General features: G+C 34.4%; 1 protein-coding gene and 2 non-coding genes across 3 annotated transcripts; all 3 read right to left on the bottom strand.

Moving 5' to 3' along the window:
• Window positions 1-56: 56 nt before the first annotated feature.
• LOC113338451 (polygalacturonase-like) lies at window positions 57-1,744 on the bottom strand. The gene is made up of 4 exons (XM_026583874.1): window positions 1,265-1,744; window positions 896-1,185; window positions 569-797; window positions 57-470 (listed from the first exon to the last, which is right to left on the bottom strand). Exons 1-4 carry the CDS (start codon window positions 1,724-1,726, stop codon window positions 252-254), a joined length of 1,200 nt encoding a protein of 399 aa, XP_026439659.1. The 5' UTR covers window positions 1,727-1,744; the 3' UTR covers window positions 57-251.
• A 1,027-nt stretch (window positions 1,745-2,771) lies between these two features.
• On the bottom strand, window positions 2,772-2,845 carry TRNAI-AAU. Its single transcript has one exon. It is a non-coding gene; the product is annotated as a tRNA-Ile (tRNA).
• A 13,077-nt stretch (window positions 2,846-15,922) lies between these two features.
• Window positions 15,923-15,996, bottom strand: TRNAI-AAU. Its single transcript has one exon. It is a non-coding gene; the product is annotated as a tRNA-Ile (tRNA).
• Between the last annotated feature and the right edge of the window lie 452 nt (window positions 15,997-16,448).

Below are 16,448 nucleotides of genomic sequence, written 5' to 3'. Positions count from 1 at the left end.
TGTCAATGATCTTCTTTTTCCTTTTCCTTATAGTTGGTTAGACTTGCGATTTTTTATTCAAAATAAGGTCAGAGTTGAAAAACCACATTGCTAGAACTATCAGTCTGAACTAGGAGTTCATCTTTTGATTCAACAACAGAAAAACAAACAATACAAGTAGTCTGAACTTAGATAGGCAAGTCGTGAGACAAATAAAAATTTATCCAAGTTTCTGCTCAATAGAAGATCAATAGAGATAATGCTAAAAACATTTATAAACAGCTAGGCGGATCAATTTCACCATGTGCAACTCCAAGTATGTTGTTACAGACAGATTCTGCAGGTTGATGCTGGTAAGTAAGTTTTATGTCTCTCAAACGAATTCCTTTGCACGGAGAGATCGGACTGCAATCGAATTTCACTGCAACTTGAGATGCAGAAGTTCCTTTAATGTCTGTATACGTTACGTGACTGATTTTTACACCAGAGTGCTGCAAGAAACCGAAAACAAATGTTACTCAGGGTCATTCTTGTTTTTAAAAGTAGTCGAGAGTAACCGTTAATTCGGATGGAGTATTATAAAGAGTACCTGGCTAGGGCAACCTTCATCCCAGGGACAGTAATTCTGATCAATAACAATCGGATTTTCAACGTTATTCATCAGAACTCGTTTGAAAAAGACGTCTCTAACAAACCCATTACTCGGCCTTCCCCATGATTTGATTCTTAAACCATTTGTTGTTCCAGTAAACACAGCATTTGTTACTGTCACATTTGAAACTCCCTCTTCTTCCAATCCTTTCCCTAAGCTCCCAATACTGTCACACAAAATTGACAAATAAACCGTGATTAGTCCAAAGAATTTCCTGCACTAGAATCTTTGAAACTATTCAAGGGATATAGAAATTTTTCTTACCTTATTCCATGTCCAGGTCCGCAAGCAATTCGATTAATCCGCAAGTTTCTAGTGCCTGGACCGACTGAAATGCAATCATCTCCAGTTTTAATAGCCGTTCTTAGAACATGAACATTCAGTGCATTTTGCACATGTATGCCATCAGTATTTGGACTATCAGATGGAGCATAAATTTTAACCCCCTCAATCTTGATATTCTCACAGGAATGAATGACAACGTGATATAACTTAGCATCAACCGACGTTAAATTTCTGATCACGACGTTTTTCGAACCGTAAACCGAAAGCGACTGCAAAAGTAAAAATAAAAATAAAAGTGAGCTCAAAAACTTCCATTAAACCTAAACAGAGAACAGAGTTTTATTTTACCGTCGCTCCAGGTGGACATTTTTGCGAATTCTCTTTACACCACCATAATTGTTTCCCCCGGCCATCAAGATATCCTCCGACAATCGCCAACCCGTTGACATCTACAAACCTTATCCAATCTTCCTGAAACCCCATTTCTAAATATTGTGGAGAAACAAGAATACTTCCATCTAAATGAACCATGATGCTTGAGCCTCTACAAGGTCCTTGAAAATCAACGGAACGAAGAAAAAACCTCTTCCGTGGTACGTAAATCGTAGTGTGAACATCTGAACACTGACATGCTTTACCCCATGCTCTCAAAAACGCCGGACTGGCATCGGTTTTTCCGTCCCCGATTGCTCCAAAATCTTCAACATTGAATTGTTTTCTGGCTTTGCGTAATGATGATGCTGACAATGATGTTGAAGAAAGGAACAAGATGAAGAAAATCAAGAGCAGATGAGAAGTAGTTCCTGCCATTAGAGTAGTGATCGTGGAAAGCAATGAAAAATATGGGAGGAGGAGCTTCTGAATGAGAAGTTATAACGGCTTCTCTTCTTCTGGTATGAATTTCCGAAAATACCCTTATATTAGTTGTAAGAATAAAGCTTATTCAAGGGTAGTGATGTCTTGTCAGACAGTCAGAGTAGTTTTCCCACGTCCCTTAATTTTCTCACATTATCAAAAAACTGTTGACTTCCCACTAGAAAAAAAACTGTCCAAAAAGTCATTAATTGAACCAGAAATTTGACCAAAACCATCACTAAGTTGACCCATCTCGAGAAAAAATTGTCCCAACACTAATAAAAGTGTTGCAAATAATAATTATTTTTATGAATGTGAACATTTTGGGATCGGGAATATTAATATTTCACTAGTTTCATGTTTAGGGAGTGCAATTTACGGCGAGGTTGAACGTTAGTTGAGAGGTTTAATGAGTGAGTTTTGAAAAAAGTATTTAAAGAAATGCTGCAAAGACAGTAGGTTCTTCCGATTAGCATTATTTTTATTGGGCAAACTCCACTCCAACAAATGTTCAACGTTCATGATTTAGATCACTAATCTAAGTTGCATTGATCATGCGTCGAAGGGAAAACCCCAAAGTTCCATTGTTTAATGATGCAAAATCTGGCCGGTGGCTACGTGGAAATCGAGTAGATGATTGGAGGACGCTTACTTTCGTTTATTACTCGGCCGAGCCTAAAATGTGAACAACTTTCTTCTCTTGGATCCCAAAGTTCATTGATGAAAAAATAGTATAATACGCCTATGGCTCCATTGCTAACACAACTTAATACTGACCCGTTTTTTCTTTTTTTGATTCTGTCTGATCATATCTTCTTTTTACAGCTAATTTGCATTGATCATGTCTAAATTATAGAAGCTACTAAATTGTCCCTAGAGTTCCATTGTTTATTGATGCACAATCTGGATAATGAAAGGTAGGAAAAAGTTAATTTTCAAACTAATCACAAATGAGAAGATGGAGAAGGCTGTGTTGTAGGTTTGGCAAAAATAAAAAAAATGGCCCATGCAGGTCTCGAACCTGCGACCTTCGCGTTATTAGCACGACGCTCTAACCAACTGAGCTAATGGGCCAACTTGACATGATTCAACATTTAACTAATTACAGTAGAAACTCTATAAATTAATGCTGTCCGGACCATTAAAATTTATTAATTAAGCTAGATATTAATTAACCGATAAATTAATAATTATTAATTTATATATTAATGGCTGCAAGAAAAGATATTCTGATTGTGTATAATTGCCCTGCTCATCCAAAAACTATTGAAGGACCGTAAAATGTTGAATTATTTTTTTGCCACCAAATACAACTTTAAAAATTCAACCTTGTGACGTAGGGATTATACGAGCTTTTAAAATGCATTATCGTCGTCAATTTTATAGAGGTCTTTTGAAAGGCTATGAATTAGGGCCGTCAAATCCATAAAAAAATAAATGTGTTAGATGCAATGAATTTTGCAATTTCAGCATGGACTATTGGTGTTCGTACAAGTACACTTGCAAACTCCTTTCGTCATTGTTGAGCTATGAGAAAACAACACCAAAAATTCTTACAATTATTAGAAAAATTAGAGATGAAATTCAATGCGATATTGATTTTAGCAAAAAACTGAAGACAATTAAACCATTTTGCAAAAAGTCTTCGTAAATCATTAATGTATTGAGTATATATAATACATTATTAATTTATATTTCATATGGGGTCTACATAGGTAATCAAAAATGTATTATCTTATAATTTTAGCGAATTATTAATTTGGCACGTTGTCCCCGATTCGGGACCGGCCAAAAATATTATTTAAGAGAGTTTATTAAATAATCGAGTATTAATTAAAAGAGTTTCGACCGTATTTTGATCGTAATTTTATAAATAATTTTGGCACCAACACACAGAAAGATTGCAACGTCAATGTCGTGTATTTTCATTTCATTTAACTTCATTGTTTGTCAATGCACAATCTACATGATATACATTCACTATTAATTCGTTTAACTCTCATCAATCCTTTTCTTTTTTATAAAAGAAACAAAAATGGAAGGTTTGGAAGTACTCAGAAAATGAGACATTGGAGAAAACTATTTAGCGAACATTTAATCTCATGTGGCCCATGGAGGTCTCAAACCAGCAACTGTTGTTTAAAAATGCTTTTTTGTATTTTCGATCATTTTAGAAATGCATTGTTTGATTTTAGGTTTAGGTAATTTGTATCATTTCTTCTTTTGACGGTTTGTATATTGATTTCCAGCTTTCGTATTTTAAAGACAATTTGTATGGGATTTCAATTTTTTTAATTGAATTTTTATCAATAGTTTTTTATTTTTTTTTTGCGGAAAACATATCTGACTGAGAAATTATAAGATTTTTATCTTCATCTAGACTAGATTTGGGGGGTTTTGGGTTTATAAAAAAAAGAAAAAGAAATTGATGGTAAAATATGAGTATTACTAGTTCAAAGTTAGGGTCACGGAGATACGGAGACGAAGACAATCATAATTCGAGACAGTTTTGGGGTTTATTAGCTCTTAAATTTGAATTTTTGGATCTATAAGAGAAACAAAATATGACTACGACTCAAATAATCATGAATCAAATCCTATGGTCCTAATATCCTTGGTGGATATTTCACCCAACCTTTATAACTTTCAAGCATGTCGTCACGATAGTTGATCGTTTTAAAAATGCTTCTTTATATTTTCGATCACTTTAGAAATGCTTCATTATATTTTCTTCGTAGGTAATTTTTTTGGACACTCTGAGACAAATTTGTATGTGATTTCAAATTTTTTAACGGATCTTCTCATCAATGAGATTCTTGCAATTCTTCTTTCTTTTGTTTTTGATAATAAGAAATAGAGGTGTAAAACGGCACAGCCCGGTATACGAAATCGCGTGCTTCACATGCCATGTGTCGTGTTGTGTTGTGCCAACGATTTTACCGTGATGTGTTTTACTAGTCAAAAGCTAGGCACGGCGCAGCACACGAATAAACGTGATGTGTTGTGTTGTGCCGTGCTGGCACACGTGCTATAAATAATTTGAAATCACTTAATGGTGTACATTAAGTTGGACATTATCACGAGAATCAAAATAGACAACATATCATTTGAAATTATTTCAAGTAAAATTAACAAGTTTATTCAATAAAAAGAAATAGCCCATCAAACATAAAATTGGATTATTGTCATGTAACTTAATTTTCTAGTCAAATATAGGTCATGACATTATAACAACAGTATTGAAATATATTTTCCAAATATTTAGGTATTATATGTGTTGTTACAAAAAAACATCAGCATAAAATGTCAAAAATTAGCTAGAATAGTGACTCTTTTGTGAAATATACACAAAATGTGATGTATTATGCCTTGTTATATGGTGTTCTAGTACATGCTATTACGTGCTTTCTTAACGTGTAGTGCTGGGCTGTGCCGCGTGCTTGTCCGTGCTGCGTGTTGTGCTACTATGCCGATTAGGCTAACCTAGCACAACCCACAAATTAACGTGCTGGACCGTGCTGGGCTAAATCACGTGCTGGGCTGGGCTGGACTCAGATTTTAGCATGTTGTGTTGGGCTGTGCTCGTGCTGGCACAACCCAATTTACACCTCTAATAAGAAATACTTGTATTAAGAGTTGGAAAACACAACAAAATTTATGTCAGCTTGTAATTGCTGATACAATAAAAAATGGTTGATGTGAAATCCAGCTTCTAGTTCTAATAGTATGAGAATGCCTAGCCATCTTATCAGGCTTATTACACTTCCTAATTAATAAACTTGCAAGTTCATATATGATGCTTGCCCAAAATAATCAATAACACTCAAAATAAGTGTTTGATGTTCTCATTTTATTTTCTGATAGTATCCATTTGCTACTACTGCTATAATTTGTGCACCCAACTCAAAGCAAACTTGCTACAAACTTGCAAGTTCAATAATGGGCCTTTTTGAGAGACATTTTGACATTGTTTTTCACACCACTACGAAGAAGATTGCAGCGCCAATGTTGTGTATCCTCATTTAGCTAACTTTTTGTACTTGGGCGGAGTTTCAACTTCAATGTTTATCAATGCACAATCTACATGATACACATTCACCATTAATTTATTAAACTCTCATCGTCCCTTTTCAATATTTATACTGGTTTCTTTCTGATTATCGCTCTAAATTTTAAAGAAACACAAATAGAAGGTTTGAAAGTACTTGTAAAACGAGATATTGGGGAAAACTATTTGACAAAAATTTTAATTCCCGTGATTCATCCATGTCTAGAACCAGGTAGCTACATACTATTGATTGGAAGCCTCGTTCGACACAATATAGTCGACCATTTTACAAGTGCTTCTTTTGGTCTCTTTAGTTTATGTAATTTTTGTCATATTGAGTTTTATTTTTTGTAATAATTTGTATTATGATTTTAAATATTTACTAAACATTTTATCTATAAAATTCATGTAAATCTTTTCGCTTAGAGCACATTTTGACTGGAAAATTATAACATTTTGATCTTCGTGGATAATAGATTTGGGGGTTTATTTTTTTTTTAAGAAAAAGATTGACGGCAAAATATGAGTATGTAGTACTCCCTCAATTTTTTAAGCCAAATTGAAACGGTAATGCTTACACTGTTATAAAAATCGATGGAGTATTACTAGTTGAAAAGTTCGGGGGGTCATGGAGATAAAAGAGAGGAAGTTAGTAATAATTTGAGAACGGACATAAAAAGAATGGGGGGTGTATGTTCAGAGTACTGCCAAAATGAAAAGGTTAATAATTTCGAGGAGATGTTCGACTGATAAATTTTTCTTTTTCGGAATTCATGATAGTTTTCTGCATTGATCATGTGAAATTGTAAGTCAAATGTATTTGCATTAGAAATGTATGGTTCTTATCTCTGGAAAAATTTATGGAGGAGAAGAAGATTCAGTAAAAAATTTACGCAGAAAAAGAGTTTTCTCAAAAAAAAAAAACCTTGTATGTTTACATGCTCAACATGTATGCGACCAGGTGCACATATGAATCGTCCTTGTTCCAATGCACCTGCAGAATTATGAAAGATTAATAGACCCATTCTTGTATGATTTTCGTTCAAAATAATCTTAAGGGTGCATCACAACATATAATGTAAGTATAAGGATTAAGAGGTATCCATGTGATCTGAAAACACTGAGGGTATACCAAAATATATTACCAACTTTTTCGTAGGCAATCTGTATGGAAAAACTCAACACAACTCCGAGAGTAAAACCTCAATCAAGGAAAGTGTCTAGAATTATATCTCTATCTCTCTTGTGATTAGAACGTTTACAAAATTGAATCCGTGAACCTAATTACAGAGTTCTTAGACGGTACAAAAGATCAATATCTAAGGATCAATCAATTCTTATCCAACAAATAAGGTCAGACCTATATACTTTGATTGATCAACGTACCTGTGATATTTCAGTTATAAAGATAAACAATATAATGCGGAAAAAAAATAACACAAACACCAGAAATTTTGTTAACGAGGAAACCGCAAATGCAAAAAAACCTCCGGACCTAGTCCAGATTGAACATCAAACTCTATTAAGCCGCTACATACACTAGCCTACTACCAATTAACTTCGGTCCGGAATGTAGTTGAGTCCTAAAAGGTATCCCATCGGTTAAGGTATAGTAGCGCTCATTACGCCTCTTGAATCTCAGCAAGACTTTGTGCAATTGATTCCCTTAGATGATGTCACACCAACTAAGAGTTGCTTCAACTCAATTGAAGATTTTAAACCAAATCTGCCTCCCATAGATTAAACCTATAATTGATTTCCTGATTTACGATAGAAACGGAAGATCAGGTCAAACGTATGATCAAGGTGATGGAAATCGATAACAACTTGACAAAGTATGTCTATCCTCAGAATCCGGACTTATGCAACCTGAAGTGCAGCCTAGATTATTATTCACCTTACAAGTATAAAACTTGCGGAATAACAAAGGTTGAGATGAAGAGAACTCTGTTATTTCTATCATCTTGTTCAATTGATAAATCAACATCAGGATACTCAAGTTATCAAGATAAAATACAACTTGACCTGGCTTCACGAATCCTAATGAAGACTTTGATATTCGTTAATCCTAAAATGGTTTCTGGAGAGGATAACTCTAGATACAACTAGGACACACCAAAACATAGTGACAGGATTCAAAGATCCCAGTTGCCAAGAGTTCCCTCTATATAGACATTAAAAGCATATGTTTCTTTAGGTTTAAGATAAGATAGCTTTGGAACCAAACAAACAATATTCACCGTTAGATGAAAAGTTGGATCTTATTCATATAAACAAGATATACATTCTGGTTAGGTAAACCCTAACCGAACCGTATACAAAAACTATGTCCAACATAGGTAGCCGAAACTATCCGGTTTGAACTTAAAAGCTTAACACTCATTTTCATGAACACAAAGAAAATGTTTCTTGAGTCACAATCATGTGATCAAATAAGTCTAGTGTATTGTAGAGATTGATCAAATGCAAATTATCTTAGAGAAATAAATTAATCGCAATTAACTCATAATCGACAAAGTTGGTAAATGCACAAAGTACAAAAACTTGAGTTCCGAAGTTGGCAGAACTTTTTCAGTTCACGTACCGGTTTGCAAACTTAGGTGCAACACTAAGTTCCAGAGTTGACAGTAATTTTTCAGTTTAAGTACCGGTTTGCAAAATTAAGACCTTCACCGGTTCCTGAGTTCACAGAACATTTTCAGTTTGCGTACCGGTTTGGGTACTAAACTGGTTCTATAACATAAAACTGTATTGGTTTGCATACTAGTTTGAATACTTTAACCCGATTCCCTTACCACAATTCAAAAATGGTTTGCATAGGAATATGCATACCTCTCCGGATCACAAAACACACATATTTTCCCATGATGTGCATACGAATATGCGTATCAAACAAATCTGAAAGTCGATATATAGATACTCTGCTAAGTGTACAAGTACATGTAATACGACTTCAGACATAAAAAAGTTTTCTCAGTTTGTACGACTAATAACACTGTCTTGTATTCCGAATATAGTAGTTATATATTTCTCTAAATCAATTCGAAATGTTCCTGAATAACATTAGTGGGACATATCATTGTTCCAGGCTATTTCCGAATGATAAACTTGAATCAATATTTGGTTCCGAACAATAAATTGTTCTTCACCGAAGTTGATCAAGTATGAAAAAATGTTCATTAAGCTTAATCATTATAGTTCGAGAAATTTGTAAACTAAATAATTAGTTCTCGATGCGAAATTCTTGTTTATGCAATCTAGTCTACTTAGTTACGCGACAAACATCTCAAGGATAAGAAAAGTGAATATAACTTGAGAAATAGGTGGTTCAGTCTTCACTTACCTTTTGTTGACGAAGTTCTCCAAAAGCTTCGGTTGATCTTCGCCTTCAAACAGTAGAACGCAAATGATGACTGGTTTGTTTCTCAACTACACTATCCTAGACCGAGGCTTAACTAACTGTAGACTAGAAATCAAGATATAGTTTTGGCAACTAAATTTGACAACAAGATTGATATAGAAACAATTGTGAGTTAAACCGAGCAATACTCTAACATGATCTGTGTAGAAGTGCTCAAACTAGTGTTATCCCACTCAGATTTTGAGGTACATTGCTAATCATGTCATACTATTGAGGTATTATATGGTGTGAAACATATTTGACTGAGAAATTATAAGATTTTGATCTTCATCAATACAAGATTTGGTGGATTTTGGTTTTTTAAAAAATAAAATAAAAATTGACGGCACAATATGAGAATCACTGGTTGAAACTTCGGGTCACGGGGGTACATAGATGAAGTTAATCATAGTAGTAGGGATAAAATCGGTGTGGACTTGAAATCCATTCTCTCTCATAAAATTGCTCTGTATACCCATTTTTTCTCTTCCTAAAACTTCTCCTCAGACCAAATCTTCAATTTTTGATTTTCAAATCCAAATATATTAAACTATCTGATTTATTCAGATTTTCTAGACGGATGTGAATGCAATAAGCAAATAATAAGACTATAGTTTAAATAAAATAATCTCTATCATTAGCGAGTTGCTGGTTTCTGTAGGTAAGACGATTAGATCATCTCACATTCGAATTTAAAAAAGCATTTCGCACCATCACATTGAAGATTGCAGCATCAAAGTCGTGTATTTTCTTCATTTTATTTTTAAATGTTTGTGCTTCCGCCAGAATCTTAACTTCATTGTTTATCAATGCCTAATCTATGCGCATTCTCCATTTATTCGTTTAATTCTCATCATCCCCTTTCCAGTATTTATATCAGTTTCTTTCAATCATCACTCTGAATTTACAAAGAAACAAAAATAGAAAGTTTGGAAGTACTCATAAAATGAGCTATCGGAGAAACTATTTGACAAAAATTTAATTTCACGCGGCCCATGCAAGTCTCAAACCAGCAACTTTTATATATTAACCGAAAGGTTGTTTGACACAATATTCAATGATTTTACATTTGCTTTCTTGTATTTTCACTTTACAGGATTTCTGCCTTTCGAGTTTTTGTGAAAATTTATATATGATATCAAATCTTTTTACTGATTTTTTTTTATATATAAATTCATGTAATACTTTTTGAGCAAACCATATTTGACAAGAAAAATTATAAGAATTTGATATTGATCAATGATAGATTTGCGGGGGTTTGGTTTAGCCAAAAAAAAATAAAAAAAATTGACGAAACAACATGAGTATAATATTACTATTTTGATGGGGAAAAGGCGTCTTTCCAATGGGAAACAGAGCTAGGAGGACACAACATTGAATTCCAGAGTGATTCAGAATCAATCCAACTGTCGGTAGTTGGAATATATGCCAAAGCTCGAGAAGATATATTCAAAAACAACTCTTTATTTGGGAATCGAAACAACAAAGTTCCTAATTTTAGAGCAATGTCTTTTAATTTAATCTAGAATACAAAACAAAGCTTGGCTAAGTTAGGCTAGATAAAGAGCGACCGAGATTTGTCTAGGAGGGATAAATCTACGGCCGTGGTTTTTTCAACTAACCATTATAAATACTTGATTAATTAGTGTCCTATTGATTGCTCATGATGAATGGTTAATTAATTTTTCATGATAAATGTTCATTTAATGAGTCTCATAAATACATATTGTTATTAATAAATAAATATATTAGAAAATATATATATATATATATATATAATAAATAAATATATTAATATATATATAATAAATAAATATATTAATATATATATATATATTGATCGGTAAATAATTTGGTGAGTTTCGAACTCAAGTAACTGGTATCATCACCCAATGACTTTACCATTGTACTACAGTGATCCCGGTTAAAAATTATATTAATAATTTTTTAATGGTGGTAGTGAAAGAAGCGGTTGGTGGTGGAAACTGTGGTGGGTATTTGTGAGTGGTGGAGGTGGTGACATTACTGACGGTGGAAAAAGAATAGTGGGTGTGGCTGGTTTTTATGTACGGTGGTGGATGTTAGTGAAAAGTAGTGGACAATAATAGTTTTGAATCCTTACAAAATGGGCAACATTTTATTGTGATAGATGTAGTTGCCTGTTTTTAGCACAACTGGAAAGAACAAAACACAAATATTTTCAGGAGGGTACTAAATCATATAAGGCAGTCTGATCATGACCGCTGGATCATCCATGGGATCCTAGCTATTTATAGTACCCGATCGAATAAATCACGGTTTTTGGTATTAAAATAAAATTGATTACATTTCCAGAATACAAAACAAAGTTTGGACAAGTTAGTCTAGATAAAGAATGATCAAATTGATACTTGCAGAACATAAATCCACTGTTATAAATGATCACGTTTAATTAAAATTTAATAATAAATGTTCAATAGATATTTCATAATAAATGTTTCTTTAATTAATCAAATGAATATATTTTTGTTGATACATAACTTAATTATTGATATCAACCATATCAGTAAGCATTAATGGTGGTTGTGATGGTGGGCAGTAGTGGGTATTGGTGAGACTGGTGGAGTGGTGGCGATAATGTGGCGGTGGAAGAAGTAGTGGTAATAGGGTGAGAAAAGGGGTCCTAAGATAGGTAAATTAAGCACTAATGGTTGTTGTGATGGTGGACGGTGGTGGTGGATCGGCGGTGGGGATAATGGTGGTGGGTATTGGTGAGACTGGAGGAGTGGTGACGATAATGTCGTGGTGGAAGGAGTAGTGGTAGTAGGGTGAGAAAAGGTGTTCTAAGATATGTAAACTATTTAGTCATCCTTGGTTAATTTTTCTTTGTGTTGTTTTAATTTGATTCTAGTTTTCCAATTACTTTTTTTTTATTTTTTAAAATTAAAACAATTTTTAAATGCCAAATTTTTCCAAAAAAAGAAGAAGTTGTGATTTTAAGATTTGCTGGGCAAGGGGGCAGGAAGAAAAATAAAACCCATAAAAAAATTGAGCAAACACAAGGCTACACGCGAATTAATTGTAATCGGTTCAGTTTCTCACATCTCTCTTTATTTCCCTTTTTTGTCACGGTTTGTGATTCTGTCATTATTTTTCCCCTACTTCATGGGATTATGCAAGGCTACGCGTGAGTTAATTGTAATCGATTCAGTTTCTCACATCTCTCTTTATTCCCCTTTTTTGTCATGATTTATGTTTTTGTCATTTCTCCCCAACTTCGTGTAATTATGCATGCTTGAGAAATAGTTCATGATAATAGGTAAAGAGACAAGAAAAGAAATGATCAAGAATTAAATATTATTATAAATTTTAGGAAAATGAAATAAACACAAATCTATGTAAATTGGGAACCCAACAACTTATATCAAAGAGAAGAATTAAATTCTAATGCTAATAGATTTTTCAAAATTAATCTAATTGATTTTAAAGTAACTTTAGGTGTTTTTAGTTTTGTTACAAGTTTTGTGAATGACCTTTGACGATATCTTTCTGAAGTAGTGAACGAAGTAATGTTGTACTGCCCATAAAATTTGCTATACCGATTAACTATGTTTGTCCCAAAGGGTTTTATGACTTACATACACAATATTAAAAGATTCGAGGATAAGGACATGTTTATTAACCAACACCTCAAAACATTTAGACCTGGATCGATCGGTTCGATTCTTCTTAGATAATTACAACATGTATGAATCGATGGATACATTTGAAACACATAACCTTACCCGTGCCGTTACGGCACGGGTTGAGACCTAGTCACTAGACAAAACAATGCTCCAACAACAAATTTAGAGCTTTTTGTAACAGATCTAAATCCAAAGCCTTTTCTAGTAGCCAGTACCGGGTCGACTAGAGAATATCTCCTTAGAGTCGAACATAGGTTTTACGCCGGCCTGCCCGAGCCTCGCACAACTTGCACTATGGCAAGCAAAAAATACTTGACGCTACCGGCGTCGCGATTGTTTTTGTCTTTGGACCAGATGGACAGTAATCACCGTGTTAATGGGATTACGAATTCTCAACCATTAATGCGGATATACTTACACCATGTCCCGGTTGCAGAAGCTACGGGGTATTTCCCCTTCACAATCCTGCCAACTGCAGCGCTACAGGGGGATTCCCCTCCTTCACAAACTGCAGGGTGGCCTTTACGTGTTCGCTGATTGAGTTGTACATAAATTTATAGGAAATAAAGGGGCAATAAAGGGACAATAAATAAGGGGGAGAGTTGTTAGTCTACATACCTGAAACCCACCTCTTCCATGCGTATTGCCTCCCTCCATGTCTGTCTGTCTAACACCTGCTCTGGTGAAAGATTTCGGTTGCTCAGGTCGTTCTTTACGAACTCGTCCCAAGTTAGCTTCGGTCGGCCTCTTAGTTGCGTCCTTCCTTCAGCGCGCCTGATGCGACCTACTCGCACTAGGGCATCAGGCAGTCTTCGCTGGAGATGCCCAAACCAGCACAGCCGATACTATGCGAGCATCTCCTTGATTGGTGCTACCTTACGTACGTACTCATTCCTGATACGGTCATGCCTCGTATGTCCGCATGCCCACCTCAGCATCCGCATCTCGGTACTCTTCAGTCTCAAAGTGTCCGGAATGTTAATCGTCCAACATTCCACACCGTACAACATGGCAGGCCTGATCGCGGATTTGTAAAACTTACCTTTAAGCTTTAGCGACACTTTATGGTCACAAAGGATGCCATACGCCATTTACCTTTTTATAACAGATCTATCACAGATAAATGGAAAAAAGAACAACTCCAAATCCTAATGAATCATCTCAATATAATAGAAGATACTATCAACGGTTCAAACTATCATCACTATTCTCATTGAGAGAAGTTTTATGCATCAAATTTTCTTATTAAAAAGAAATGGTGATAAAAGAGATGAAATTGGGGATAAAATCATAAAAAGAAAGTTTTACTACCTCCATTTTAAAATAATAGGCAGGTTGGTATAGAAATTTACACAAAAACATGCATATTATTTTGAAATGGAGGGAGTATATGTTATGTTTTGGTGGTTGAGGGTAATAAAAAATCCTCGTTTCAAAGTAATGCCAAAATGAGAATGTTAAAAATTTCGAGCAGATTTTCGACTGATGAAATTCTTTTTCCCAACATACCATAAAAAAAAAAAATTCTTTTTCCAGCATCCATGATAGTTCTGTGTATTGATCATGTGAAATGGAAAGTCAAATATATTTGCATTTACAAAAGCTAGGTTCTTATCAGGGACGGGCCTATGAGAGGGCGAAGTGGGGCTCTGGACCGTCCCTGAATCTGCCCAAAACAAAATTAGCTATGTATAATTCATGTAAAGTTTATGTTAGCCCACTGATAACCATGACAAGCCCATTTAATTTCTAACCCATGCAATGAAAGTGATAAACTTTTAGGCAAAAAACATGACATCTTCATGAACTTACCAATTTTTACCCAAGAAGAACTTCTTATTTACAACATCCATACTTCAAACATCTATAGTTTTTGAGAAATTCGCTCTCACAAATCAATTTCTCTTATTATGTCCGTTGTTTACTTTAAGTTTTATTTTTCTATGTATTGCATATTAAGCAAATCAGGCTTGCCAAGAAAATAACACACTCAAGCAAAATATAATCTAGTGCGGCCTTCGGCCGCAAAGCCGACAATATTAGCCAGCCCCACCCTGAAATTTTTTTTGGGTCCGTCCCTGGTTCTTATATCATTCTCCACCAATGAAAAAGGTTTGTATTTCGTTGTCTACAAAGGCAATTTTCATGATTTAACTCACCAATATTTCGTTTAAGCTCGTCCGTTTATAGTACTTATGTCTCTCTAATTTTATCGTGTCCACTCTTTGTGGAGAAACCAAAATGAAGTCGAAAAAAGTTAAATTTCAAACTAATCGAATGAGGAGTTTGAGAAAACTAAAACTTTTTTTGTGTTTTCCCTATAGTTTGTACATGTTGGTCAACACGAATAAAGTATAACAAATTCGGATTTCTATATATTTTTTTTTGAGTTTTTTTAACTTAAGGTAAGATGATTAGGGAATTTGTTACATTAGAACCCTCCCTATATCCATGCACCTTCACTATTACACCCACCATTTTTATTGACGAAAAAAACCAGACGCCTCTAGTCAAGAAGGTTTGTGAACTAATAACTAATGTGAGAAATTAGGATCAGTCCAGAAAGATAATCTCTGATCAAATTTATCAATCAGTACATCCCATAATTGTTTTGAGTGTGTTACCACTTTGCGTCGAAATAACATGATTGTCTTAAACATTTAACCAAACCATTCTGCTGAACTCTTAGAAGCCACTACTAGCATAGGCTCTCATGGCAATGTCAAAGGGCATACTGCATAGGGGACAAAGTTGAAATGCAAAAGAAAATCCAAATCCGCCGCATCCGACCAAATTCATTACTTATAGTATTGAGTCTAAGCATGCCCAGCTTGATTCGTCTTGAGTTTTTGCCTTTGAGTCGTGAGATTTTTTGTCTTTCAATCTTTGATCTACAGGTTCATATTCCTTTTCAAAGTTATAAATCTGCATTCATTTACAACAAAAATTTCATTCTTCCTTTGGCAAGCTATGCTAAACATTTGGTTTGCTTATATAGGGATTAATTCTGATGACATTGATCAAAAAAACTAAAAATTTGGCCCATGCAGGTCTCGAACCTGCGACCTTCGCGTTATTAGCACGACGCTCTAACCAACTGAGCTAATGGGCCTTTGTCGGTAGCATTCAACTTTAATCATATTAATTCACTGTATCAGAGCCTGTGCAGCTTAACTTCGTTTTACTCAACTTTTTGTCCTTCAGCAGTAATGTTTTACAGGGACAATAATCTACATGATATACATTCATCAATAATTTGTTTAATTCTCAACGGTTTTCCGTATTTATACCACTTTCTCTTCTTACCATTTCAAATTTATTGAGAAACAAAAATGAAAGGCTTGAATGTACAAATAAAATGAGATGCTGGAGAGAACTATCTGGCAAAATGTTGATATCCAGTGGCTCAATATAATAACAAAGGGGTTGGACACGATAGATGTTATTGTACGTTGATAAATCTTTGTATCCAGATTTTAATTTAGGTGATTTTTGTACTTAAAAGAATTCTATTGTTTGTGAGAATTTTATATGAATTCAAATCTTTTAACTGGACATTTTATT

Source organism: Papaver somniferum, chromosome 1 (assembly GCF_003573695.1).
Source record: "Papaver somniferum cultivar HN1 chromosome 1, ASM357369v1, whole genome shotgun sequence".
In the NCBI taxonomy this organism is placed as follows: Eukaryota; Viridiplantae; Streptophyta; class Magnoliopsida; order Ranunculales; family Papaveraceae; genus Papaver; species Papaver somniferum.
The sequence above is the reverse complement of the archived record's forward strand: the minus strand, read 5'-3'. Positions and strand labels throughout refer to the sequence as shown.

What these genes read in the sequence shown, in the direction of transcription:
- LOC113338451 (XM_026583874.1), bottom strand. Translation starts at nt 1,726, where the DNA reads ATGGCAGGAACTACTTCTCATCTGCTCTTGATTTTCTTCATCTTGTTC. An exon ending in GGACCTGGACATGGAATAAG is followed by an intron (nt 798 to 895) that starts GTAAGAAAAATT and finishes TTTGTGTGACAG; the next exon opens with TATTGGGAGCTTAGGGAAAG. An exon ending in ATGAAGGTTGCCCTAGCCAG is followed by an intron (nt 471 to 568) that starts GTACTCTTTATA and finishes GGTTTCTTGCAG; the next exon opens with CACTCTGGTGTAAAAATCAG.